Consider the following 28,000-nt stretch of genomic DNA (forward strand, 5'->3'; position numbering starts at 1 on the left):
CAAAAGGTTCTACCTAGCATCAAAAAAGGGTTCCCCTATGGGGACAAACTGAAGCACCTTTTGTTCTAAGAGTGTAGATTTGATTACTGAATGTTGTGAATTATTCTCATTTCTGTTGATAGTGAATGAGGCCAGACTGGAGGTACAAGGGCCAAGGACACACTGATTATTCACTGTTATATTGCATTGAGGACATTCTGTGAACACTGTGTGACTCTGTAGCAGCTGACAGTCACTGACTTTTCGTTTTGACTTCCTACAAGCCTCCCAGGCTGGAGTTCACAAAACATGTACTGCTGTCTGATTAAGACATAAAGGGCATGTCTCCAAGAATAGACTACAACTTTGTTTTCCATGTATTACAGCGAACAATAGAAATGTGTCTTCTGCTCTGTTCTCAACTCCGAATGATTTGAGGTGTATATAGTTTATCATCTCTTTAAAGCTATAGACTGGGATCTGGGAATCTGTATAATGGTATTTTAAATTCTCTGTATATACCTACTGACATACACCATAAGCCCACAGGTCATATCTCAACCTCATACACATAAAAAAATATATATATTAAATAAACATAAAGAAAGGGAGGGAGGGAAATATCATTGAAAGTCAATTGAATTTCTTGAATGAAACACACCTTGGCATTGTTTGAACAGGGAACAAATACAAATGGCAGAGGACTGGGGGAAAAACATGTGTCTATCTATATTATACCTTAACGCAGAGCTTTCCATGATTCTAGATTGTCTTTAGCCAAAAGTGTTTAATTTTGAGTAGACTTTGTTGCCAGGTACAGGTGTAAGGCCTAACCCTCCTTCATTTAAACCGCAACATCTTTAAATATGTTTCATGACAGCCACATTTAGGGCCACTGGTTTACAGTCATTCAAATACAGTTAGAAATTGACCCCAACCCTAGTGGGTACAGAATAACATTCAGACAAGGCTGCCTTTGTTGTAAAGCACACCGTATTATGTCACTAGATGGCGCTCTAAACCAATAATTAATATTTCTGTATAAGACATTGTTACAGGCACTTTTCCAAGACCTGTTTAGTCATTATTAGTTCATCACCAATTTCACCAAAATAATGAAGATAGTAAGATATGACATCTGGTGGAACCCGCCCATGATTGTCTTCTATCAATCACAAAAGAAAAACAGTAAAATCTAAATCAAATTTTAAAAAGGAAATCTACATAACTGTTACAACAAAAAATATTGGGGTTTCTCACAAAAGAATCAAAAATGATTTAGTTCATATGTCGTTTATAAATCTTTAACTCATTGGTTCAAATGGTGTGGTTTTGGTGCAATGTAATCCCTTATTGCTGTTATTATACATTGACATATTAGCTCACTATTCGATATGCACCAAAATGATCATTCCACAATTGTTTGAGTTAAAACTATTAATCGGTTATTATAAACTACATGTTGACTAAAACGGTTTATTGACTAGTCTAGGATAAAACCATAGCAGTACCTTAGGGTACCCCTAGGGATAAAGTAACATCTAACATTGATTCCAGCCATGAGCTTTATGGCTTTATGAAGCACAATTAAAGGGGTATGACCTTTCATTTCATGTCTTACAATCAAATTCACTTCAAAGGGCACACACACTTTTAAAAGGTGTCTTTTGTATCTTTACAACAAAAGTCTAATCTGGGCATCGCAGTGATTCACAGTTGTAAGTCTATTTTGCAGAACTTGAATGTAAGAAATATCATAATTCCATTCAGCAGTGTCTTGCTGGGCTCGCATTGAAGGATAAAGCTGGCCAGGCTATTTTGTCCATGATGGATGTGATTCAGCTGGAGGAGGGTAGTGCTATTGAACGAAGGGGAGAAAGATGTACTTGTCTGTCTTGTGATTGGTTTTGGTACAACTGACCTGGCTTGGTTCTTACACTGGCCTATTCATTCTGCGGTTCCACTTGTGTGCCTGTCCAGTCTAGAACTTAATCATCCATTTTCAGAATTCTACAAGAAACAAATCTCACATTTTAAGACACCCAGAAATTCCCGAAAAGTAACATTTTGACACATCCTAAAGTACTTTAAAATGGGGGTCGGAGGTTCTAAGGGTGTCATATTGGTTGTGAACAATCAACAGTGTTGTCCTTATAAAGTCTGAATAAGGCGATTGTCTGAAAAACAATACCTATCCAAATTAATTGAACACGGCCTGCAATAGCTCTCCACTCCCTCCCTTTCTCGGAAATAGCTCATTGCCAAGGCATAATTTCGCCCTTGATGATCACATGTGTTTTGAATCCGTGATGCACAGCAGCCTGTCACACACAAACCTATACCAGTCGATTGATAGAACATTCGTACTCTGTAAAATAAAGCTCATAACAGAGAATATTAGATATGTTTGTTTTTTTAAGCGTCGAAAATAGCCTACAAAGAAATAGTATCGTTGAAATGTTTAGAAAAAGCCTACAAAAGAACGACTGTGACGTCCTCTACCAGCAAAACTATGCGAGATCTTGTTTCTTGAAATCATATACACTATTGCTTTTGCGTGGATAAATAAGCTTCCGACCGTTACAGCAAAGATTGCCTGTAACTAACCCAATATACTTAATCAGGGTCGCTTCAATGAAAGCAAACGAAGGCAAGCAAGCATAGTGGGGAGAACAAGCAAGGAGGTGGACAGCGTTAAGCACGAGCTAGAGAGATACCATTGGCGTAATTTAGCATGTAATTGCATATTTTTGTTAGGGAACGCCTTCTCCGTGAAGAGAAGGCGTTCTCTCGATTCGCCCTTGAAAGCCTTCTGAACAACGAAATGTCTTGAAACTTTGGCAAATGGTCGAGTCTACAAAACCTAGTACAATCTGTTCGTAACATAATATAGTTTTTGGAACCGAAAATTCTATTGAGATCGAATGTTTAATCGATGAGGAAATAAGTGTTCCCGCCACTGGACTTCCTTTCATCACCATATTTGGTGGTGAGTGGAAGCTCTAAACGGATGCTTCAGATGTATACATCCTGTGAGACATCTGGATTCTTTCTATTTTTGTTTATAAACTGTCGACCAGAACTAAAGTATTGCATAATTGGTCAAATGCTAGTCTGTCCAGCAGAGATTTGCTGTCGATCAACGTTTCGATTAGGCTACAGCTAGCTAAGAAAACCAGTCTGACCATCCGATTGTTGAAGCTATGTTATAATTCCTTACATTTCAGCATCACAACATGGAGACAGAGGCGTTAGTATTCACCAAACCTCCCAGCACCCGGTCTGAACCGGTTCGGGTGATGCGCAAACTCGTGATACTGAGTCCCCCCCTCTGCTGTAGCTTGTATGACACGCACTAAATCACAGCATTAGCGCGCCCACGTTAGCTACACCCCTGTGTTAATTCACGCATTGTCATTGGCTCACATGCCTTGCGAGCCTCCACAGCGTCAGCATCCTGATTGGACAATAAAACCGATTGCACTCGTTCTCGTCCGGTGCTTCGGATTTCACTTTAGAACCAATGAAATTGTATAAAATACGCAAACTCCGCCCATAGAGCTAAAACGAAAGCACATACTTCAGCGACCGCTGGTTTATAAACTGCGATTGGTCGATATTATGGCATAAACTCGATTATCATTGGCCATATATTTTTCGGGAACGAGGAAAATTGAGTTGTAAACGAGGCGCGTGCTTGAAGGACAACGCAGGACTGAAAACAAGCGTGCACCTTTTCAGCACCGATCCTCGTGGATAGCGGTACAGGGCCATTCCACCAATTAATCAGACCAGACAAGCGTGGGGATACGAGCAGCATCGGTTTCTTCGATAATCATAGAGCTACCACAATTGTGTTATTCAGCCAAGCGGCTGCCGTGTTCACTGGGTAGTAGCTGTTGAGTTCCATGAGCGGTGGATTCGAAGCAAAACGGCACAAGCTTTGTTTGCCCTAAGGGCTGCAAGTGCAAGGAGCCATAGCTAGTACTGCTACCAGTATTGTTTTTAGAAGGGAAGAAACTGTGGTGCTCATTGTGATTCAACGGGTTCTTGGATCGAAAGGGACCAGGAATAACGGCCTGCAAATGAAGGGAAGCAAGTGGAAATCGAGTAATTAATCGACCATTAAAAGAACAGCTGTAATCGTGGTGTTAGATGTTTTAGCCACATTGCTTGTTCGTGTAGCTGCACTCTATTGTATGAGCATCTTTGTATTATTCGCGTCAATCTCTGACTAGGATCCCGCGCTCTCGTTCGCCCGCCCGCCCGCCACCCTCTCGGCCACAGCTGTGTGTATTCTGTACTATTTTCAATCGGCACGACACAGTTTGATACAAATATGTGTTCTCGGGTTTGGTTTGTGACCGACCGGCGTATCCACCAGGAGTATCCGCAAGTCCAGATCCTTCGGGCTCTGAAACAGCGATGCGCCGAGGAGGATGTTGAATTCCGCTCACTTCTCATGGACCAAATCGTGCTCACCATCAGTGAGGGACAATTAGGCAAGTATCACTAGATTTGAAGTGGCACACCGTAATAATAGTCATGTCATTTTTCAACTGTTTTGAATTTGGGTTTAATCGTGTATTCTTGTTGTCTATGGTGGGGCGTATTTCAGTTGTAGTATTATATAGCCACTAGCGAGCCTAGCAGTAGCAGGTATTGTTCCGCACCGAAACACACACACAACTTGCTAGCGCGAGCTGCTGGCTAGCTAGCTAACTCTGTGACGTGACCGCCTAAACCTAGGTAAAAATGAGTTCACATTGGATTTGTGGTTTTCTTTCGTCAATAGTTATTGAACCAAGCATGCAATGACCATTATAATTGTATATTATGAACCAGGGAAGGATGGAAAACAATGACATTTTTTGAATAATAATAAAAAGTACGTTTCAGATTTAAATCTTCAATAGCTCTTAAACAAAGCATACTGTGACTATGAAAATGATAAATTCTGTATCAGGGGAGGATGGAGAACAATCCACACATTTTATTTTGGGGGAATAGCCTGATTCAGAATATATGGTTGTCATAGTGATGGTACCCTTAGTTTAAGAGCTATTGAAGGATTGCAATCGTTTTATAATGTGTGGATTGTGGTTTAAGAGCTACTTAATTAAGATTTACATCTGAAACCTTACCCATGTTTTATACAAAATAAAAGGTTTTGATGGTTCTCCATCCTCCCATGACCTTTTTCATATTCATGGAATGCTTGATTCAATAGCTATTGGACGAGTGAACCGAATATCCAATATAAAACTAACTTTACTTAGGTATATCACCAACCCAGTTTCCAGACACCCTCGAATAGTCAGACAGAGATACTCCATGATGCCAAGCCAACAAATTTGCTAAATCGAATAGCTACTTTATTATATGCGTAGGTGGAAAATATTGTCTACATTATGGAAACGTATAAAACTAGCTAGCTAACGTTATGCTGGATAGCTTTTGTGAACAAGTCACATTTTATTGGTCACATACACATATTTAGCAGATGTTGTTATTGCGCTACACCCGCATCGTAATACAAAGAGAGTGGCTAGCTAGTAGCTAACGTTAGTAGGTTATGGGGTATTCTTCATGGGCCAGCACAGCTATGCTAGCTAGCATTAATTCAATAGAAGTATCTAATAACGTTAAGCAGTAGAAGAAGATGTCATTGATTTGACTTGTAATTAGCTAAGTGAAGTGTGGGTTTAGCTAGCTAGCTATATTGATTCACTTTTAGCTGTCTTCTATTTTTTTTTTTTAAACTTGAGTCAACACGAGTACCACAATTGCAAATACATAGGAGATATTGGAATTCTCACGAGGCACTTGCATGCAGGGACAACAGACACAGGCTTCAGAACACATACTTTAGCACTGATGGCTGGTGGGACAAGTCCAACAATAGCTACTATAAGTTTATCACATCTTAATATCCTTGGTTGCTTGATTTGAAGAACGTGAGGACCCTTGTTGTGTGGAATTTGGTCGTCAGAGGTGAGCTTGGGTAAGGGGAGGGCGCATTTAGCTCAATGAGGTGGCAGGCTGTCTTATAGCACATCTTACATGATGGCATTGACTGAAGGGAGGGGGCAAGCTGACTCAGACCAGGAGGTGGGGATGGAGCTGTCTCTTTGACATGTGGCAGTGAGATTGGGAACGGCTTCCGAATCCAGAAGCCGCTTCCTCACGTGGGATGGAGCACGTACGATCTAGAAACCAGTGTGCATTCTCCTCATCCTTCACGTAGGCTACATGTTGAATCTGTTTCTCTACAACAGTTGGGGAAAAAACGTAGCTTACAAAATGGTGGTAAAGTCAAAGCCGGTCAGACGCCCACTTTAACAATGGCCTACTTGGTAGATAGCATAGTCTTCAATGCTGAATAATCTGTGACACACCCAGGAGGAAGAGAGGGTAGGAATATTGGCCAAAGCCATAACTGGATCACAGCTGTGTTTTGTGTGGCCTGCCTTCTTTTTTTCTCACAGGGAGTCAGTCATACATTCTCGTGACATGACAGGCCTTACAATGCATTGTAACCACATCATAATGCATTAGGCCTATACCTGCAGTGCTATCTAATAAACAGTATGAAATGACAGCAGGCTTGAAATCGTTCAGTATGTATCCGCCCTGTATTGTGTAAATAACTTTAGTAGCAAAGTCCATTGTCATAGCCTGTTCCACGTAAAAGTGTTTAATGGATCCTCCATGTCCTCTGAACAGGCTATGTGCTCACTAGCTTGTCTGGAATACCAAAGATGGACCTTCACGTAAGAGGCCAAACCCAGTGATCAGCCAAAGGAATCTCACATCCCATGATTCAGTGATATAGAGTTGTGCAAGAGGTTACACAGGTTACGAATCGACACCGGATTCTTTGGCCTTCCACGTAGAGGCGACACACACACTTTTCACCGCTAGATAACAAATATAACACGTCCATACTATTATTGAAGGCAACAGGACACAGGATCTCTTGAGCCAGGGACAATTGAACACATTGTGATTTTCCACCACCGTCAGTAATATGATGTGAGACGCATCAGTAATAGACCAAGAGCACAGTTCCCTATCTTTCCTTAATCATAATCTTAGCACTGGAACACTGAGGAAAGACTCCCCATTGACGAACCATGCTGATCCATCTGTTTCAAGTTTTATTGTCACGTGCACAGGATACAGCAGGTGTAAATCAGTACAGTGAAATGCTTACTTGCGAGCTCTTTCCAACAATGCAGAATAAAAGTAATATAGTTAAGAAGAAATAAATACAAAATAAGTACAAATAAACACAAGAATGTAAGTTATATACAGGTCAGAGCCAGTACTATTATTACAATGTGCAGGGATAATGGAGTGATTCAGTTAGGTATATACAGTGGGGTCTATAATTACTGGCATCCTTGATAAATACTGAGCTATGTTGTTTTTTTGTTTTTTTTTTAAAAGGGGGAAATTGTATTTTGTATTAATAGAATTGGTCAGAGAAAGATATTTGGGGGGGGGGCAAAAATGACACTGAGCCTTTTTCAAAAATATTTTATGATATTGGAGAACACATTGGTAGGGATCTTAGACCCTTCCTCCATACAGAATCCTTCCAGATCCTTGATATCCTTCACCTGCCCTCTTCAATTCTTCATAGGTTTTCAATGAGGTTCATGTCTTGAGACTGAAAAGGCCATTGCAAAATGTTGATTTTGTGGTCAATTAACCATTTCATTGTTGATTTTGATTAGTGATTAGGGTTATTGTCTTGCTGGAAGATACACTTGTGGCCAAGTGGCAGACTCCTGGCAGAGGCTACCGTTTTTTTGGCTAAATGTCCTGGCTTAGATGCCACTGACCTTAACAAGGGCCCCAGGACCAGTGGAAGCAAAATAGGCCATAACATCAACGATGTTGACTATAGCACCGGTTCCGATCCAAGTGCCAATGCCTCCAGGCGGAGCTATGGTCAGATGACATGATAGTAGAGAACTTTGGCCATGCACACCAGTGGTGGGTTTGAAGCATATGCAGAAAAGTACCTCATACCTACGGTAAAATATTGTGGTGCATCATCGATGTTGTGGAGCTATTTAGCTTCCACTGGGCCTGTGGCCCTTATTAAAGAGTAACTATCATGTTTTTTTTAGGGGAGGGGGGATATACAGTACAGATGTTTTCGGCTTAGTAATAGTGAATCGCGTCAATTCTGGTTTTCAATTTGACAGTTGCAAAAGTGATATATTTTGGGCTTTAAGTTGTAAATCTAGCTCGTTTTGCCCCTAGCGGTTTGACATTTTAAAAAGTGATGTAGAGGCACCTTGAGAAAGTTCCTCTAGTCTATGTCATCTCAAGGGAGGAGTTCGGTATGATATACACTCCCTTCTAGATCTGCTGGGTGGTACCACCACAAGGCTTACTATTAAAACAGGTGACAGCTTGCTTTACTTGGCAATGGTCTTGGTATGTGGAGTGGGCGAATAGTATATACTAAACGCAACATGTAAAGTGTTGGTCCCATGTTTCATGAGCTCAAATAAAATATTCCCGAAATGTTGAATACACAGAAAGGTTATTTCTCTCAAATGTTATTCACAAATTTGTTTACATCCCTGTTAGTGAGCATTTCTCCTTTGCCAGAGTAATCCATCCACCTGACAAGTGTGGCATATCAAGAAGCTGATTAAACAACATGATCATTACACAGGTGCACCTCACCACAGATGTCTCAACTTTTGAGGGAGTGTGCATTTCAAATCAAAATCAAATTGTATTTGTCACATGCGCCGAATACAACAGGTGTAGACTTTACAGTGAAACGCTTACTTACAAGCCCTAACCAACAATGCAGTTTTATTTTTACAAATAATACAACATGTTATGATAAGAAATAAAAGTAACAAATAATTAAGGAGCAGCAGTAAAATAACAATAGCTAGGCTATATACGGGGGGTACAGGTACAGAGTCAATGTGTGGGGGGCACTGGTTAGTCGAGAAGGTTGAGGTAATATGAATAATTAAAGTGACTATAACAGAGATTAGCAGCAGTGTAAAGGGGGGTCTGAGGACCCATGCCAAATCTTTTCAGTCTCCTGGGGGGGGGGGGCGGGGGGGTTGTGCCCTCTTCACGACTGTCTTGGTGTGCATGGACCATGTTAGTTTGGTGATGTGGACACCAAGGAACTTGAAGCTCTCATCCTGCTCCACTACAGCCCGGTCGATGAGAATGGGGACGTGCTCGGTCCTCCTTTTCCTGTAGTCCACAATCATCTCCTTTGTCTTGATCTCGTTGAGGGAGAGGTTGTTGTCCTTCACCACACGGCCAGGTCTCTGACCTCCTCCCTATAGGCTGTCTTGTCAGTGATCAGGCCTACAACAGTTGTGTCATTGTCAAACGTAATGATGGCGTTGGAGTCGTGCCTGGCCGAGCAGTCATGAGTGAATAAGGAGTACAGGAGGGGACTGAGCACGCACACCTGAGGGGCCCACGTGTTGCGGATCAGTGTGGAGGATTTGTTGTTACCTACCTTTAGCACCTGGGGGTGGCCCGTCAGGAAGTCCAGGATCCAATTTCAGAGGGAGGTGTTTAGTCCCAGGGTCCTTAGCTTAGTGATGAGCTTTGAGAGTACTATGGTGTTGAATGCTGAACTGTAGTCAATGAATAGCATTCTCACATAGGTGTTCCTTTTGTCCAGGTGGGAAAGGGCAGTGTGGAGCACAATAGAGATTGCATCATTTTTGGATCTGTTGGGGCGGTATGCAAATTGAAGTTGGTCTAGGGTTTCTGAGATAATGGTGTTGATGTGAGCCATGAACAGCCTTACAAAGCACTTCATGGCTACAGACGTGAGTGCTACGGGTCAGTAGTCATTTAGGCAGGTTACCTTAGTGTTCTTGGGCACAGGGACTACAGTGGTCTGCTTGAAACATGTTGGTGTTACACTCAGACAGGGAGAGGTTGACAATTTGGCGTGCTGACTGCAGGAATGTCCACCAGAGCTGTTTCCAGATAATTCAATGTTTATTTCTCTACCAAAAGCCACCTCCAACATTGTTTTAGAGAATTTGGCAGTACGTCCTGTGCTGGCGTGAACTTACTCCAATGAACTTATCCTCTGCAGCAGAGGTAACTCTGGGTCTTCCATTCCTGGGTCGGTCCCAATGAGAGCTAGTTTCATCACAGCACTTGATGGTTTTAGCGACTGCGCTTGAAGAAACTTTCAAAGTTCTTTAAATTTTGACCTTCGTGTTTTAAAGTAATGATGGACTGTCGTTTCTCTTTGCTTATTTGAGCTGTTCTTGCCGCAATATGGACTTGGTCTTTTACCAAATAGGGCTGTCTTCTGTATACCACCCCTACCTTGTCACAACACAACTGATTGGCTAAAACGCATTAAGAAGGAAAGAAATTCAATAAATTAACTTTTTAAGACATTACACCTGTTACTTGTGCAAAACTGTCATCAAGGCAAAGGGTGGCTACGTTGAAGAATCTCAAATATCAAATATATTTTGATTTGTTTAACACTTTGTTGGTTACTACATGATTCCATATGTGTTATTTCATAGTTTGGTGTCTTCACTATTAGTCTACAATGTAGAAAATTAGTCGAAATAAAGAAAAACCTTAAAATAAGTAGGTGTGTCCAAACTTTTGACTGGTACTGTATGTATTTTCTTCTTCAAATATTTAATTTACAATATTCGTACCGTGCCCACACACTTCTAATTTTTAAAAGTGAAAGCATACCTGTAAGAGGGGTCACCCTGGTAGTACAGTAGATAGTAGGTTGTATATTGTACCCAAGACCGATCTGTGTATTAAGTTGACCATTGTAAAAAGAGCCGCCATAGAAAGCAGTCTCACAACAACTAATTTGCAAATTGGAGTGGGTCTAAGGTGTCTTGGACGATGGAGTTTGTGTGCCATGACCAGCCTGTCAAAAGCACTTCATCATTCAAGATGTGAGCGCTACAGGGCGGTAGTCATTGTGGCAGTTTTCCTTCGTTTTTGAGTACCGGATCGGTGGTAGTCCGGTTGAAACATGTGGGGATTACAGAATGGACAAGGAGCAGTTGAAAATGCCTGTGAACATTTTGTGATGACGTGCCCTAGAACACCGTAAGGCCGCGGGGCCAGGCGTGTGTTAACCCGTTTAAAAGACTTAGGCCTACTCACGTCGGCTTCAGAGAGAGCGAGATCACTCAGTCCTCCGGAACAGCAGGGGAGATATATATGTATACTGAACAAAATTATAAACACAACATGTAAAGTGTAGGTCCCATGTTTCTTGATCTGAAGTAAAAGATCAGACATTTTCCATATGCACAAAAAGCTTATTTCTCTTAAATTTTGTGCGCACATTTGTTTACCTCCCTTTTGGTGAGCATTTCTCCTTTGTCAATATTTTCCATCCACCTGACGGGAGTGGCATATCAAGAAGCTGGTGAACCTTGTGCTGGGCACAATAAAAGGCCACTCTAAAATGTGCAGTTTTGTCACACAACACAATGCCACAGATGTCTCAAGTTTTGAGGGAGCATGCAATTGGCATGCTGACTGCAGGAATGTCCACCAGAGCTGTTGCCTGAGAATTTAATGTTCATTTCTCTACCATAAACTGCCTCCAACATCGTTTTAGAGAAATCCATTTACATTGACTGATTTCCTTATAAGATTTGTTGTTCTGACAAGAGGAAGAGGAAGGTTATATGAACATTTTCTGAATGTTCACATCGTACTATAGGTGCACCCACTCGCCCCAAATGAATGAACAGATTCATTGAGGTTTTCAATGTGCTCTGTGTAGTTCCCTTGGAAACCGAGACAAGTGATGTGGACATTGTCTTGGCCAGTGTGTCCTCTAACACTTAATTGTAGCATGGTTTGCTCAACGGCTGCACAATCAAAAGTGTGATTGGGGAGAAAAGGGTGTGTATGAATCATCCCCCGATTTGAATACTGAGAATGAGGGGAGGGCTGACAGACTGTGCTATTCCTAAACAAACGCTTTCCACTTCTCAGAGTCATCCCCCGCCACACACTTTTTCCCCGCCGCCCCTGCAGTTCTTTATGCATACATCTCCAGCCTTTTCCATTTTTTATTTCTCTGACCATCGTTTGAACCAAAAATGACCTATGTCCTTCCCTTTTTCTGTGCGCTCCATTTAGCATCAGGAGCCAGTATTTGAGAAGCCCGTCACCTATCCTTTGTTTGTGTGCCTCAGTCACTGCGACCTCTGTCGATCCAGCGTTGACGCTGTCGCTTTGGTGAGTGGAGATCTTAAGATGGCTGAAAAGCAGGTCACGGTGGATTGAAGAGTGCTGCGTCAGTGACGAGCCTTTCTCCTCCCTCCCTCCCTCCTTCCCCCGCTCCACCTCTCGTACCATCATCACCCCATCTGCCTCTCCTTATTGTTCTTTCTTCCCGAATTAAAATGGCTGGTAGTAGGCCAAAATGGACTGTTATTTGCCAGTTCAAATCGCACAGTGAGTAACCTCATGCACAATAAAATGTTCAAACACGCAAACTATGTCAATATAAATATACATATGTTTGTACATAATCTATAGATGGGCTATATACATAGCTATCTCTTGTATACCTTCTCAAACACGCGGTGCAAGATCATTCAGAGAATAGGTGCTGGTGGTACATCTTGTGTGCATGATCGTAGAAATCTCTTATGTGTATTTAGGTTCAATCTCCCCTATTTGTGCTGATACCTTCTTATATTGGGAGAATGCAATGAACTGTAAGCTGTATTAAGTACACTGCTGGGGATCGGTGCTCCTCCAGGGGCGACGAATCTTGGCCCTGAGGCCAGAGAAGTTGGCAGTGCCACGGGGGAGCATGAGGATGTGGGCAGGGTGTGATGTGAGTGAGCGATGCAGGCAGGACCCAGTCCAAATGAAGCACTTACACCACTAGGTTACAGTAACCTACCTGGACCCTTGCCTCTGCTACTCACAGCCAGCTCAGAACTCGCACATCCAGAGCAGCTCCATAATGTCGAGCTGCGTACACAAACACAGTAGTATCCGATCGCAGCTAGACTAGGCCCTACGTTTTTGGTGCAGTGGGAACAGATGTATGGGCGTGGCCTGAATGTTCCAAATGGGCACTAGCTACTCCTAGGTTGTCTGGGCTTCTGTTGTGTGAGACAGACAAAGCCAAGCCACTGTCGCTACCTGAGTTGCTCAGAAAGAGTGAAAGTGTAGCCTGCATTTCCATATCGGTAGAAGATTGCGAAACCTGTCTATGTGATCAATCAATAATTGCCAAAGCTGTCTATATGAAGCTATGTGATGTGACATTGGGAATATTTTAAGATGGAGGCCTCTCTTTTCTCTCTCACACCCTCCTTTCATCCCCAGGTCTGCGGGTGGAGCAGGAGGTGGTGACGTCCTACCCTCAGGTGGCGGTGGTGCGGGTGCCCACCCCCTGGGTGCAGTCGGACAGCGACATCACGGTTCTGCGCCACCTGGAGAAGATGGGCTGCAGGCTGGTCAACCGGCCCCAGGCTATCCTCAACTGCGTCAACAAGTTCTGGACCTTCCAGGAGCTGGCCGGCCACGGGGTCCCCCTCCCAGACACCTTCTCTTACGGTGAGCTCCAAAGCTTGGTCCATATTGTTTCTGATTCCTGAGCTTAGAAAACCCTTAATCTCTTGACTTTTCATGTTGTGTAGATTACATCCTTGATTATAATGATTTTCTGAAATGTATTTCTGTAACTGAAATTGGATAACTACACTGAACAAAAATATATAAACGCAACATGTAAAGTGTTGGTCACATGTTTCAAGAGCTGAAATTGGAGATCCCAGAGATGTTCCATAAGCACAAAAAGCTTATTTCTCAAAAATGTTTCTCCTTTGCCAAGATAATCCATCCACTTGACAGGTGTGGCATATCAATAAACTGATTAAACAGCATGATCATTACACAGGCGCACCTTGTGCGCTGGACAAAAAAAGGTCACTCTAAAATGTACAGTTTTGTCACACAACACAGTGCCAGAGATGTCTCAAGTTTTGAGGAAGTGTGCAATTCACATGTTGGCTGCAGGACTGTCCATCAGAGCAATTGCCAGATAATTTAATCTTAATTTCTCTACCATAAGCCGCCTTGAACATCGTTTTGGCGAATTTGGCTGTACATTCAACCGGCCTCAGACCGCAGACTAAGTGTATGGTGTCGTGTGGGCGAGTGGTTTGCTGATGTCAACATTGTGAACAGAGTGCCCCATGGTGGCGGTGGTGTTATGGTATGGGCAGGCATAAGCTACGCACAACGAACTCAATGGCAATTTGAATGCACACAGATACCGTGATGAGATCCTGAGGCCCATACCGTTCCTCCACCTCCATCACCTCATGTTTCAGCATGATAATGCACGGCCCCATGTCGCAAGGATCTGTACATAATTCCTGGAAGCTGAAAATGTCCCAGTTTTTCCATGGACTGCATACTCACCAGATACAGTGCATTCGGAAAGTATTCAGACCCCTTTACTTTTTCCATATTTTGTTTGTTTACAGTCTAAAATGGATTAAATCGTTTTTCCCCCTCATAAATCTACAGTCGTGGCCAAGAGTTTTGAGAATGACACAAATATTAATTTTCACTAAGTCTGCTGCCTCAGTTTGTATGATGGCAATTTGCATATACTCCAGAATGTTATGAAGAGTGATCAGATAAATTGCAATTAATTGCTAAGTCCCTCTTTGCCATGCAAATTAACTTAATCCCCCAAAAAAACATTTCCACTGCATTTCAGCCCTGCCACAAAAGGACCATCTGACATCATGTCAGTGATTCTCTCGTTACCCCGGGTGTGAGTGTTGACGAGGACACGGCTGGAGATCACTGTCATGCTGATTGAGTTTGAAAAACAGACTAAAAGCTTCAAAAGGAATTTGGTGCTTGGTATCATTGTTCTTCCTTTGTCAGCCATGATTACCTTGAAGGAAACACGTGGCGTCATCATTGCTTTGCTCAAAAAGGGATTCATAGGCAATGATGTTGCTGCCAGTAAGATTGCACCTAAATGAACTATTTACTGGATCATTAAGAACTTCAAGGAGAGCGGTTCAATTGTTGTGAAGAAAGCTTCAGGGCGCCCAAGAAAGTCCAGAAAGCGCCAGGACCGTCTCCTAAAGTTGATTCAGCTGTCAGATCGGGGCACCACCATTACAAAGCTTGCTCAGGAATGGCAGCAGGCAGGTGTGAGTGCATCTGCACGTACACTGAGGCAAAGACTTTTGGAGGATGGCCTGGTGTCAAGAAGAGCAGCAAAGAAACCATTTCTCTCCAGGAAAAACATTGGGGACAGACTGATATTCTGCAAAAGGTACAGGAATTGGACTGCTGAAGACTGGGGTAAAGTAATTTTCTCTGAATCCCCTTTCCGATTGTTTGGGGCATCCAGAAAAAAAGCTTGTCCGGAGAAGACAAGGTGAGCGCTACCATCAGTCCTGTGTCATGCCAACAGTAAAGCATCATGAAAACATTCATGTGTGGGGTTGCTTCTCAGCCAAGGGAGTGGGCTCACTCACAATTTGGCCTAAGAACACAGCCATGAATAAGGAATGGTACCAACACATCCTCTGAGAGCAACTTCTCCCAACCATCCAGGAACAGTTTGGTGACGAACAATGCCTTTTCCAGCATGATGGAGCACCTTGCCATAAGGCAAAGGTGATAACTATGTGGCTTGGGGAACAAAACATTGATATTTTGGGTCCATGGCCAGGAAACTCCCCAGACCTTAATCCCATTGAGAACTTGTGGTCGATCCTCAAGAGGCGGGTGGACAAACAAAAAGCACAAATTCTGACAAACTGCAAGCATTGATTATGCAAGAATGTGCTGCCATCAGTCAGGATGTGGCCCAGAAGTTAATTGACAGCATGCCAGGGTGGATTGCAGAGGTCTTGAAAAAGAAGGGTCGACACTGCAAATATTGAATCTTTGCATAAACTTCATGTAATTGTCAATAAAATTCTTTGACACTTGTGAAATGCTTGTAATTATACTTCAGTATTCCATAACATCTGACAAAAATATCTAAAGACACTGAAGCAGCAAACTGTGTGAAAATTAATATTTGTGTCATTCTTAAAACTTTTGGCCACGACTGTACACACAACACCCCATAATGACAAAGCAAAAACATTTTTTTCTTAATGTTTGGAAATGTATAATTTATTTTACTGAAATGTCAGTACTCAGTACTCAGTACTTTATTGAAGCACCTTTTGGCAGCGATTATAGCCTCGACTCTTCTTGGGTATGGCACTACAAGATTGGTACACCTGTATTTGGGGGAGTTTCTCCCATTCTTCTCAGCAGATCCACTCAAGCTCTGTCAGGTTATATGGGGAGTGTCGCTAAACAGCTGTTTTCAGGTCTATCCAGAGATGTTCAAGTCCGGGCTTTGTCTGGGCCACTCAAGGACATTGAGACTTGTCTCGAAGCCACTCCTGCATTGTCTTGGCTGTGTGCTTAGGGTTGTTGTCCTGTTGGAAGATGAACCTTCACCCCAGTCTAAGGTCCTGAGTGCTCTGGAGCAGGTTTTCATCAAGGATCTCTCTGTACTTTGCTCCATTCATCTTTCCCTCGATCCTGACTAGTCTCCTAGTCCCTGCTGCTAAAAATCATCCCCACAGCATGATGCTGCCACCACCATGCTGCACCGTAGGGATGGTGCCTGGTTTCCTCCAGAAGATACACTTGGCATTCAGGCCAAAGGGTTCAGTCTTGGTTTCATCAGACCAGAGAATGTTGTTGTTTATGGTCTGTAGAGTCCTTTAGGTGCCTTTTGGCAAACTCCAAACAGGCTGTTGTACCTTTATCTGAGGAGTGGCTCCCGTCTGGCCACTCTACTATACATGCCTGATTGGTAGAGTGCTACAGAGATGGTTGTCCTTCTGGAAGGTTTCCCCATCTCCACAGTAGAACTCTGGAGCTCTGTCAGAGTGACCATCAGGTTTTTGGTCACCTCCCTGACCAAGGCCCTTCTCCCCCGATTGCTCAGTTTGGCCAGGCGGCCAGCTCTAGGAAGAGTCTTGGTGGTTCCAAACTCACACTTAAGACAGCTTGTAAGGAGTCGACTCAAGGAATCTCGGACAGTTTGTCCAGGTTCAATTCTTTAATTCGTCTCGATGGAAGGGTTGCGCTTCAACCAATACAATGGAAGCTTGAGTTTTTCTTTACATGGCTTATATACTGTCACATGATGCACTTCTTATTGGTCGGTACAGAACTTCAAATTTGGCATTAACATGAGGTTAACAGAGAGCTGACTGACATGGTACTTAAAAATAAATGGTTCAAACTGGTCAACAATTCAACTTATCCCCTCCAGGAGAATGTGTCTTGCTCAGCAACCTTACTGCCCAGAATAGGCAGAGCTCTTCCAGATGAATTCCTCAGCGGAGTGGCCCTTTATAGCACAGACATCTGACCACAAGTGAAGGGTTAAAACACACACACACACACACACACACACACACACACACACACACACACACACACACACACACACACACACACACACACACACACACACACTACTTGAGATCTTATATGGATATATATTGGACTATAATAACTAAGGATATACTGCTTAAAATCTACAACATTATCACGAAATAAAAGTCCTTATACTACCGCAGATTGTACATAAAGCGGAAGACTACTAAATCAAAGCACAGCTGCTCTCTTTGTTCTTGAAGTGAGGGCAATGATAATGAATTGGGTGCATCCTTGTATCAGAGATATGCCATCTTAAATATTTGTTATTTATTTTACTAGGCATGTCAGTTAAAAACAATTTCTTATTTACAATGACGACCTACCGGGGAACACGGGATTAACTGCCTTGTTCAGGGGAAGAATGACATATTTTTACCTTGTCAGCTCAGGGATTCGATCCAGCAACCTTTTGGTTACCGGCCCAACGCTCTAACCACTAGGCTACCTGCCTTGCAGGGAATGATTCGCCAAGCATACTTTTAAATGCGCTTGAGTTGGTCTGAGTGTAGACATAGTCATGACAAATGGTTCTACAACCAGGATTAACATAAAAAGTCACCCGATAGTATAATCTTAAGAATCAAAACAGAAAGAGCATCTCACATCCAATCCCCTCCTCTATCATCATCCCTTTCTCCGACACAAATAATCGGTGTCATTTTGGGGTGTTTGTCACATTTTCCATGGAATTTCTTCCTTCTTTACGTTGGACAAAGCAGGATGTTACGTTGGCCAAAACAAAGCAGGATGCTCAGTCAAAACTGTTCGCTGCTCTGGCTCCCCAATGGTGGAACAAACTCCCTCACGACGCCAGGACAGGCAATCACCAGGAGCCTGAAACCCCACCTCTTTAAGGAATACCTAGGATAGGATAAAGTAATCCTTCTCACCCTCCCTCCCCCCTTAAAATATTTAGATGCACTATTGTAAAGTGGTTGTTCCACTGGATGTCATAAGGTGAATGCACTCGCTGATGTTTTGACTTAAATTTGTAAATGTAAGACTACATCAAATCTGACAGCGACTGTGTATTTAGATATTATTATTTTGCCACTGCAAAAATCAAATGCCGTGTGTTTTGGCAAGGGCAGTAGGGATAATCTTTCCCGAATAGCATTCAGAAAAACGAGGCCAGGCAGACCAGGCGGTGCAGGGAAGCTGGAGTGCTTATGTAATGTGCCCCTCCACCCTCATGACTTTGAAAATAAAAGATCCCTCCCTCCTGCCCCTCCCCTCCTCTGGCTCTAACCCCGCCACAGCAGCCAGTGACATGGTCGAACTGAGCTTTAAATTGTATGTGCTGCTGTCTCTGTGTCTCTCTCTCCTGTTCTGTCTCTCTCTTTTTCTGTCTCTCTCTCTCATTCTCACAGCAGTGTGGACGTGTGCTTTTTGAAAAAGGCATGTGCAGGGCAGCTCACATCTGGTTCTCTGTTAAAATGCCAGACCAGAGACCGAGAGCACAGAAAAAATCTAAATGATCCTGTGTTTCCTTCTCGTACAAATTTCAGTGCTCAATATTCCAAACAGTTCAGTCCCAGACAGAGCAAACTGAAGCAGAGCTCTCTCTCTCCAAATGATGTTTAAATGTCAATCGTGTTCTTAATGGTCAATTGTATTAGAAGTATTATCAGATATCGTCACATGAAAAGTCAGAGACGATAAAACAGCCAAGTATAAATGCAGAATGACATACTCACAGCAATCCTCATCCAATGGCAATCCTTTCTTATTAGCCACGAGTCATCCGTAAGGCGCGATCCATTCTGAAGGGCTCCCAGCATCCCTTGTTTGATGAATTTATCTTTCTTCCCTCAGATACAGGCTCCCCAAGTTTAAAACGAATACGTCTGAAATACTGTTAATTGTGCATATTGCTCTATTTATATTTTTGGTGTATATTATTGTCATGTGTTCAATGTGTTTTTACTACATGCTGCAAAATCAATTGCCACCTTGGGATAATAGAGACTAAACTACTCTACTTCTTGCTTCACAAGTCACAACATGTATCCTATAGCAACAAACCCCATTCCGCACGGTCAAATGACTGATGTACACAGAGAGTTAATAGAGGGGGTATGATCATTGGACAAATTGTAACGTGTATGTGTGTCTGTCTTGTGTGTTTCGTAGGAGGACACGAGAACTTCCGCAAGATGATCGACGAGGCGGAACCGCTGGGCTACCCCGTGGTGGTGAAGAACACTCGTGGCCACAGAGGTCAGTCTGACTGCAACCATCCCTCCCATCTCTCATTGCTGTCTCTTTACAGCCCAGGCTTCTGGGTTTATGCAAACCCGACTCTCTCTACTCCTCTTCCACCATTTGAGGCACTGCATCTCAGTGTAAGAGGTGTCGCTATATTACCTGGTTCAAATCCAGGCTAACACATCTAGCTGTGATTGGGAGTCCCTTCGGGCGGCACACAATTTGACTAGGTTTGGCCCGGGATAGGCCGTCATTGTAAATAAGAATGTGTTCTTAACCGACTTGCATAGTTAAATCAAGGTCAAATATGCATTGTGGCCAATGGCACCTTGGTCCACCTAATATAATTTGACAAATGAGTGCTAATTGTTTGAGGAAAGCAGCAAGTATGAATCTTTGACAGCTTATTTAAACCCATATTAATAATCACGGTCCCTTTCTTTTGATATTTTCTTACTTTATTTATTTTAAGGATTGCCAGAGACCTTTTTTATAACCCTGACATTTTGGGAAGAGATTGACCACGGGCTATTCCACAGCAGCCTGCCGGCCCATCAACCTATCTATTCATAGTCATTGACACTTTAGTTGGTCTCCTAGTTGGTCGTCCATTGTCTGTATGGATAATAGACTTTGGGTAGCGACAGGGCATAGACTATCAAGACAAGGCATTGTTAAGGAAAGTGACCGTTGGTGGAGATCAGCCAATGAGCCATTTCTTGAGCATTTAACAGGACTTAAGATCCAAATACCTAGCCAATAGCAATGCCAATGGGCAGAGCCGTTCCTTCTTTTCTCACATGTAAAGCTAAGTGGTCCTCTTTGTTGAATGTGTAGTCTGGTTGGCTGGTTGACACTGGGTTTTAGTGAGTGTGCCCCCTCTCTATCTCATTGGACAGCTGTTTTGCTCCTGTTCGATGGGGTCGTGTCCTGTTGTTTGATCTCAGCTATGAGGTGTCATGGCTACCATTTTGTCCTGTCTGTGTGGTGTAAGCAATGCAACCTATTCAAATATCTCTACACACACCCCACCACACTCGCATGCTCCTCTCACGAGTCTCCCTCCCTGGTCCCTTAGTCAACGCTGACCTGTGTTGGGGTTAGAGGACATGCCACTAAGCACGAAGACAGAGTCTACACTAATTAAAATGGGCCCTGGCATTTTTGCTAGCTAGTGCGAGAGGCATTCTGCTCTCTCCCCACCATGGCTTCTCAGTCAGTGTCCCGAGTGTCTTGAAAGATGACTACATTTAAATTGTTACATGGCCTTTCATGTGAGAGGTGTCAGCGTTCACAATATCACTGTCAGCTTCAGAAAAATACTGAAAGTACGCACAGTGTCTTCAGAAAGTATTCTCACCCCTTGACAGCCTGAATTTTTTATTAGATTAATTTGAGCTTTTGTGTCATTGGCCTACACACAATTCCTCACAATGTCAAAGTGGAATTATGTTTTCACTACATTTTTACAAATTAATTAAAAATGAAAATCTGAAATGTCTTGAGTTAATAACTATTCAGCCCCATTGTTATGGCAGGCCTAAATAAGTTCAGGAGTAAAAATGTGCTTAACAAGTCACATAATAAGTGACATAATAAATATGTACATCTGACTATGTATCCCCCTTTCCCTTAAAAGCCCTTAATCAACAACGCAGTTCAAGAATTGGAGTTAAGAAAAGATTGACTAAATAAACGTAAACATTTAAAAACATAAAATCTACAAGTAACACAAGAAAATTACATAACAATAACGAGGCTATATACAGGGGGTACCGGTACCGAGTCAATGTGCGGTGGTACAGGTTAGTCGAGGTAATTTGTAAAGTGACTAAGCTTACATGTAGATAATAAACAGCGAATAGCAGCCGTGTAAAAACAATGTAAATAGTTTGGGTGGCCATTTGATTAATTGTTTAGCAGTCTTATAGAGGGGGTAGAAGCTGTTAAAGGAGCCTTTGGTTCCTAGACTTGGCGCTCCGGTACCGCTTGCCGTGCAGGAGCAGAGAGAACAGTCTATGACTAGGGTGACTGGAGTCTTTGACAATGTTTTGGGCCTTCCTCTGACACCACCTAGTATATAGGTCCTGGGTGGCAGGAAGCTTGGCCCCAGTGATGTACTGGGCCATACGCACTACCCTCTGTAGCGCCTTACGGTCAGATGCCGAGCAGTTGCCATACCAGGCGGTGATGCAACCTGTTTGGATGCTCTCAATGGTGCAGCTGTAGAACCTGTTGAGGATCTGGGGACCCATGCAAAATCTTTTCAGTCACCTGAGGGGGAAAATGCGTTGTTTAATAGTCTTTAACATAATTTTTTAATGACTACCTCATCTCTGTACCCCACACATACAATTATATATATTATACAAATATATTAGTGTTTTATTTAGGGCTCCCGAGTGGCGCAGCGGTCTAAGGCACTGCATCTCAGTGTTAGATGTGTCACTACAGACCCTGGTTTGATTCCAGGCTGTATCATAACCGGCCGTGATTGGGAGTCCCATTGGGCGGCGCACAATTGGCCCAGGATCGTCCGGGTTAGGGTTTGGCCGGGGGTATCCCGTCATTGTAAATAAGAATTTGTTCTTAACTGACTTGTCTAGTTAAATAAAGGTAACATTTTTATTTTACAGAGTATTTTGTGTAGATCGTTGACACAAAAAAAGAGACTTAAATCCATTTTAATCCCACTTTGTAACACAACAGAATGTGGAAAAGGTCAAGGGGTGTGAGTACTTTCTGAAGGCACTGTTTGCAGAGTATTACATGGTCAGGAGGGCAATGGTCAGATACATGGATGATGACTTTTGTGACTGAAAACCCTTGCTCACTTTCTGTTTAACTCGAACATTGTCTTTTAAAGCATCTTTGAGATTCTTGAGATGTAATGAAAAGTTCTACATTTCTCCCTACCCTACACTCCTCAACAACCCCCCCCATCCCACCCCTCTCTCACAGGAAAGGCAGTGTTCCTGGCCAGGGACAAGCACCACCTGGCTGACCTGAGCCACCTGATTCGCCACGACGCTCCCTACCTCTTCCAGGAGTACGTGAAAGAGTCGCACGGTCGCGACGTCCGGGTGGTGCTGGTGGGCGGCCGTGTCATCGGCTCCATGCTGCGCTGCTCCACCGACGGACGCATGCAGAGCAACTGCTCCCTGGGTGAGTGATGCTGGCCAGAGGAGAGAAGGATATTATTCTTGGACAATGGAAGTTTGTTTTTATGCTTCTTGTTTACAACCGACACGTTTCAGCATGTAGCCTTCATCAGGGTTTTACAGACAGAATATAAATTAGGTTTATGTGATGCTGTTTATGTGATGCTGTCACCACAGTGTCTATAGACTGGTTATTGCTAGAGAAAACCAAGGTCAGAGTCAAATCTGTTTTTTTATGGTCCTAATCTCTCGTGGACAGATTCTCGTGGACAGATAAAACGGCAATAATCTGTCAAGGCTCACGTAGAATTATGTGATTACGAGCAGGAGTGTTGATTATTTGGATGAATCTGGATAGGGCGAAGACTATGCTTAACCTGTCTGGGAACGGGGTTCCACATCTCATTCCGCTGGCGGGACCCCTCGCCAACAGCCAATGAAATTGCAGGGCGCCAAATACAAATCAACAGAAATCTCATAAATCGAATTTCTCAAACATACAAGTATTAGGCACCATTTTAAAGATAACATTCTTGTTAATCCAGCCAGAGTGTCTGATTTCAAAAATGCTTTACAGCGAAAGCTCCACAAACGATTATGTTAGGTCACCACCAAGTCACAGAAAAACCCAGCCATTTTTCCAGCCAAAGAGAGGAGTCACAAAAAGCACAAATATTGATAAAATGAATCACTAACCTTTGATGATCTTCATCAGATGACACTCATAGGACTTCATGTTACACAACACATGTATGTTTTGTTTGATAAAGTGCCTATTTATATCCCAAAATCTAATTTTACATTGGCATGTTATGTTCAGTAGTTCCAAAACATGCAGTGATTTACAGAAATACTCCTTATAAATGTTGATGAAAATACAAGTGTTATGCATGGAATTATAGATACACTTCTCCTAATGCAACCGCTGTGTCAGATTTCAAGAAAACTTTACAGAAAAAGCATACCATGCAATAATCTGAGTACGGAGCTCAGAGCCCAAACCAGCCAAAAGAAATATCCGCCATGTTGCGCAGTCAACATTAGTCAGAAATAGCATTATAAATATTCACTTACCTTTGATGATCTTCATCAGAATTTCACTCCCAGGAATCCCAGTTCCACAATAAATGTTTGATTTGTTCGATAAAGTTCATCATTTATGTCCATATACCTCCTTTTGTTAGGGCGTTTGGTAAACAAATAAAACGCGCGTGCAACTTCCAGCGGAAAGGTCGGACGAAAATTCCATAAAGTTATATTACTGGTCGTAGAAACATATCAAACAATGTATAGAATCAATCTTGAGGCTGTTTTTATCATAAATGTTCAATAATGTTCCAACTGGAGAATTCCATTGTCTGTAGAAAAGCAATGGAACGGGAGCTACCTCTCATGTGAATGCGCGTGACTGAGCTCGTGGCTGCTGGCAGACCTCTGACTCATTCCCCTCTCATTCAGCCCCCCTTCATAGTAGAAGCATCAAACAACGGTCTAAAGATGGTTGACATCTAGTGGAAGCGGTAGGAAGTGCAAAATAACCCGTATCCCACTATCTTCAATAGGGGCTGAGTTGAAAAACTACAAACCTCAGATTTCCCACTTCCTGTTTCGATGTTTCTCGGGTTTTTGCCTGCCATATGAGTTCTGTTATACTCACAGACATCATTCAAACAGTTTTAGAAACTTGAGTGTTTTCTATCCAATACTACTACTAATATGCATATATTAGCATGTGGGACTGAGTAGGAGGCCGTTTACTCTGGGCACGCTTTTCATCCAAAAGTGAAAATGCTGCCCCCTATCCCAATGAAGTTAAACTGGTGCAGAGATCTTTAAGCCTATGTGTGTTTGATAAACGGTTTCTGCTAGATTCCACAGCCACAAAGTCAAAATGGTCTGTTTTGTAAGAATGCATGTCTACAAAACACGGGCGACGGGAGGGGTTTGACCAAGAGATTCCCTTTGCGAGGGAGGAGATTTCGCTTCCTTCCTTTGCACAAAGGTAATCGCAGTTAACGGCATTCCCCCCCAGAAGAAAACCAGAAAATTTGAAACTTTCTCACAGAAATGTACCTCTGAGTAACCGCGATTAATGGAGTTCCATAAAACAAATGTTGCTTTGTTATGTTATGTTATTTTCAATTAATGAGAATTTCTTTAGTTGGCTAAGAAACTCTTTTTAATTTTTTTTACCCTGAACGTTTCCATTTCCATTATTTTCATTTATTTTGTGGTTCACAAGAGGATTCCAATGGATTTTGCAGAGTCATAGTTTGTCTATGTTAGGAAACCACACCATATCATAGTGAACAGTAAGAGGAGCAGTGCAATTGAATTGGACCACAGAAGGGCAATGTAGTTAGTTGTCTTGAACGTGACTTTGTGGTTGATGACAGACATGATTATGCTTGTCATAACATCTGCAGTTTTAGACTAGCCGACACACTCATGTCTTGTGACATTTTGGGGTCATTGGTCATCAATTGTTCCACAGTTATATGACAAGTGTCACATGATGTTATAACAAGATTTGGTTTTGTCTTATGCAAGCATAGATTCTCAGTTTCTCTGGCTGGGTCATATAGTATATGATGTATGTGTTTGTCCATCCTATTTCTATCTATTTCGCCAAAAGAAATACTCATAATTCCACATTTCACAAGACATCAAGAAATAGTGGTCCCGAGAGTTGGTCACTGTTTTCTCTGTCCTTCTATGATTCCTCGCTATAGAGGCCTCAGAGAATGTGAATAATGTCCATGTATGGCACACAGTGAACAGTCTACAGTCCACAGATAGTGATGGCTGGCGAGTGTGTGAGTGTGGTGACTGACATCCCTATTGTCCGTTGTCCCCTTCTTTCCCGCAGGCGGCGTGGGGATGATGTGCCCGCTGAGCGAGCAGGGCAAGCAGCTGGCGGTGCAGGTGTCCAACATCCTGGGCATGGACGTGTGCGGCATCGACCTGCTGCAGCTCAACGACGGCTCGTTCGTGGTGTGCGAGGCCAACGCCAACGTGGGCTTCATCGCCTTCGACCAGGCGTGTGGCATGGACGTGGCGGGCATCGTGGCCGACCATGCCCTCTCGCTGCTGCCCAGCCGCCTCACGCGCAAGATGTCACTGCTCTCGGTGGTGTCCAGCGCCAGCGAGACGAGCAGCGAGCCCGAGGTGTGCCCTGCAGTCAGCAGCGTGCTGCCCGAGGCCGTGTGCAACATGAGCGTGGGCTCTACTTCTAGCGAGAGCGACCCCGAGCTGGCCGATACCACCCCTCAGCCCCCGAGCCGTCAAGCTGGCCCCAGCCCGGTGCTACCCAACCTCCCCGACCCGGCCTACAACTTCAACACCCTCCTTGCCAACGAGATCAAATTATTGACTGAGTGAGCTGGACACAGCCAAGGCACGCACGCACGCACACACACACACACACACAGACACACACACACACAGACACACACACTTACAAACACACACCTGAACATTTGGCGGTGGACATTCCTGTTGCAGAGCACAAACACAAACTCCAATACATGTTACACAGGCAGGATGTTACATGCAAAAGCATGAGCTGAACAAACAAAAATGTAATGAAAAATGCTATGACCACATAAACTGACATGACGAACAGATGTAGACGCACGCGCCTTCTCATACTAACTCCCCCCATAAACACATAGAGATCTAAGGCTGCTCCCCTGACTCTTCTCCTCTTCTCCCCCACTGCAAACAACCCAGTTAGTTTACAACTGCAGTTGGTGGCAGAAGTGGGATCCAGAAGGTTAGCTGAATTAAGGAATCTTTTTGTTTTCAATTGCTTTGTGAGGGTGAGTTGAGCAAGAGTGTTTATTTTGTGAGAACCCTAAAGAGCGTTACATACACCAGCACATAGTCAACGGAAATCTGTCCATCCTATTGAGCGAGCACACACTACAAAACTGTATGTTGGAGAATGAGATTGATGCGTGGTCGTCGTTGTAGATTAACCACTGAGGACATAGCCAGGCTTGATTTACTGTTGGTGAAATGAATTGTTTTGCATGGGATTTTCTCCATGACCGGGAGAGGGGTACACACAGAGGACTAGATAGACTGCCCACCAGCTCCATGTAGCAGAGGACAGACAGGTTACACTGTCACGGGGACTATTAAGTGCAGATTGGGGCCAATTCCATCTTCTACCTCAGTTAATTATGGAAATGGGATGATTGAAAATCATAAAATACAAATCGACATCACATTTCATTTGCATTAAATTCATGAATTGTCTGGAATCAAAATGGAACTCCCCCCTAACGCTGACAAGGAGCTCCTAAACACTGGATCTATGGTCTGACTTCCCTTCCCCTAACTCTTAATTGAAGATGTCAGAACATCTTAAAGCTCATTAGAATAACAAAACTGACCTAGGGCCTTTGCTTAGGGGCACCTTGTAGAGTAACAACACTACACTATTTCCTGTCAAGAGAATGCATCTAGAAACACAAGCATAGGTCAAGCACAAATGACCCAAAATCGAGCCTGCAGTCACTCTGTTTTCAATGTCATGTTTTTAGGGGCTTGTTTTTATTCGCTTTAAAAAATAAAAGCTTTTTACAGGAACAATAGTCAAATGAAGACACGGTTTATTTTTCTTCATTTTATAGTTCTCGGGAAGAAAGTTGGATCCGTCTAGGAACAGTGAGTTACAGTGCGGAAGCTGTCACTACACCTACAAGAATAATATACCTCAAAACAGAACTTCTCACTGCCATAGAATAAACTACTTTGAGTCATACATATCTGCCAGCATCCTTGTGGTTTCAAGTGAGCCTTGACTTTGCAAGCTTTGATCCATCCATAGGATGTAAATATAGTCAAGTAAATTGTTTGTAAATAATAATTTTAGAAGCGTTTATGCTTACTAGTATCGGGCTGAAATGAAAATCCTAGGGGCTGAAATAACTGTAAACTTTCTAAACTTAAAACATTTTGGTAAGCTATTGTGTACAACAGATTGGTTTGTACGGAACATGCAATGTCAAAAATAAAGTTTTAACAAAGAACATGCTTGCTAACATTTCTGTGGATTTGGCTAAATGCGGTTAATCAGCCTAATGTTTTGGCCGATGACAAATTACTGT

General features: G+C 42.9%; 1 protein-coding gene across 1 annotated transcript; it reads left to right on the top strand.

Annotated features, from left to right (window-relative positions):
• The first annotated feature begins 3,545 nt into the window (after positions 1–3,545).
• Positions 3,546–27,164, top strand: LOC124031877 (beta-citrylglutamate synthase B-like). The gene is made up of 5 exons (XM_046343659.1): positions 3,546–4,481; positions 13,351–13,581; positions 19,648–19,734; positions 22,684–22,887; positions 25,753–27,164. Exons 1-5 carry the CDS (start codon positions 4,319–4,321, stop codon positions 26,262–26,264), a joined length of 1,197 nt encoding a protein of 398 aa, XP_046199615.1. The 5' UTR covers positions 3,546–4,318; the 3' UTR covers positions 26,265–27,164.
• The last annotated feature ends 836 nt before the right edge of the window (positions 27,165–28,000 follow it).

The sequence above is a fragment of the Oncorhynchus gorbuscha genome, linkage group LG03 (assembly GCF_021184085.1).
Source record: "Oncorhynchus gorbuscha isolate QuinsamMale2020 ecotype Even-year linkage group LG03, OgorEven_v1.0, whole genome shotgun sequence".
NCBI classification, from domain to species: Eukaryota; Metazoa; Chordata; class Actinopteri; order Salmoniformes; family Salmonidae; genus Oncorhynchus; species Oncorhynchus gorbuscha.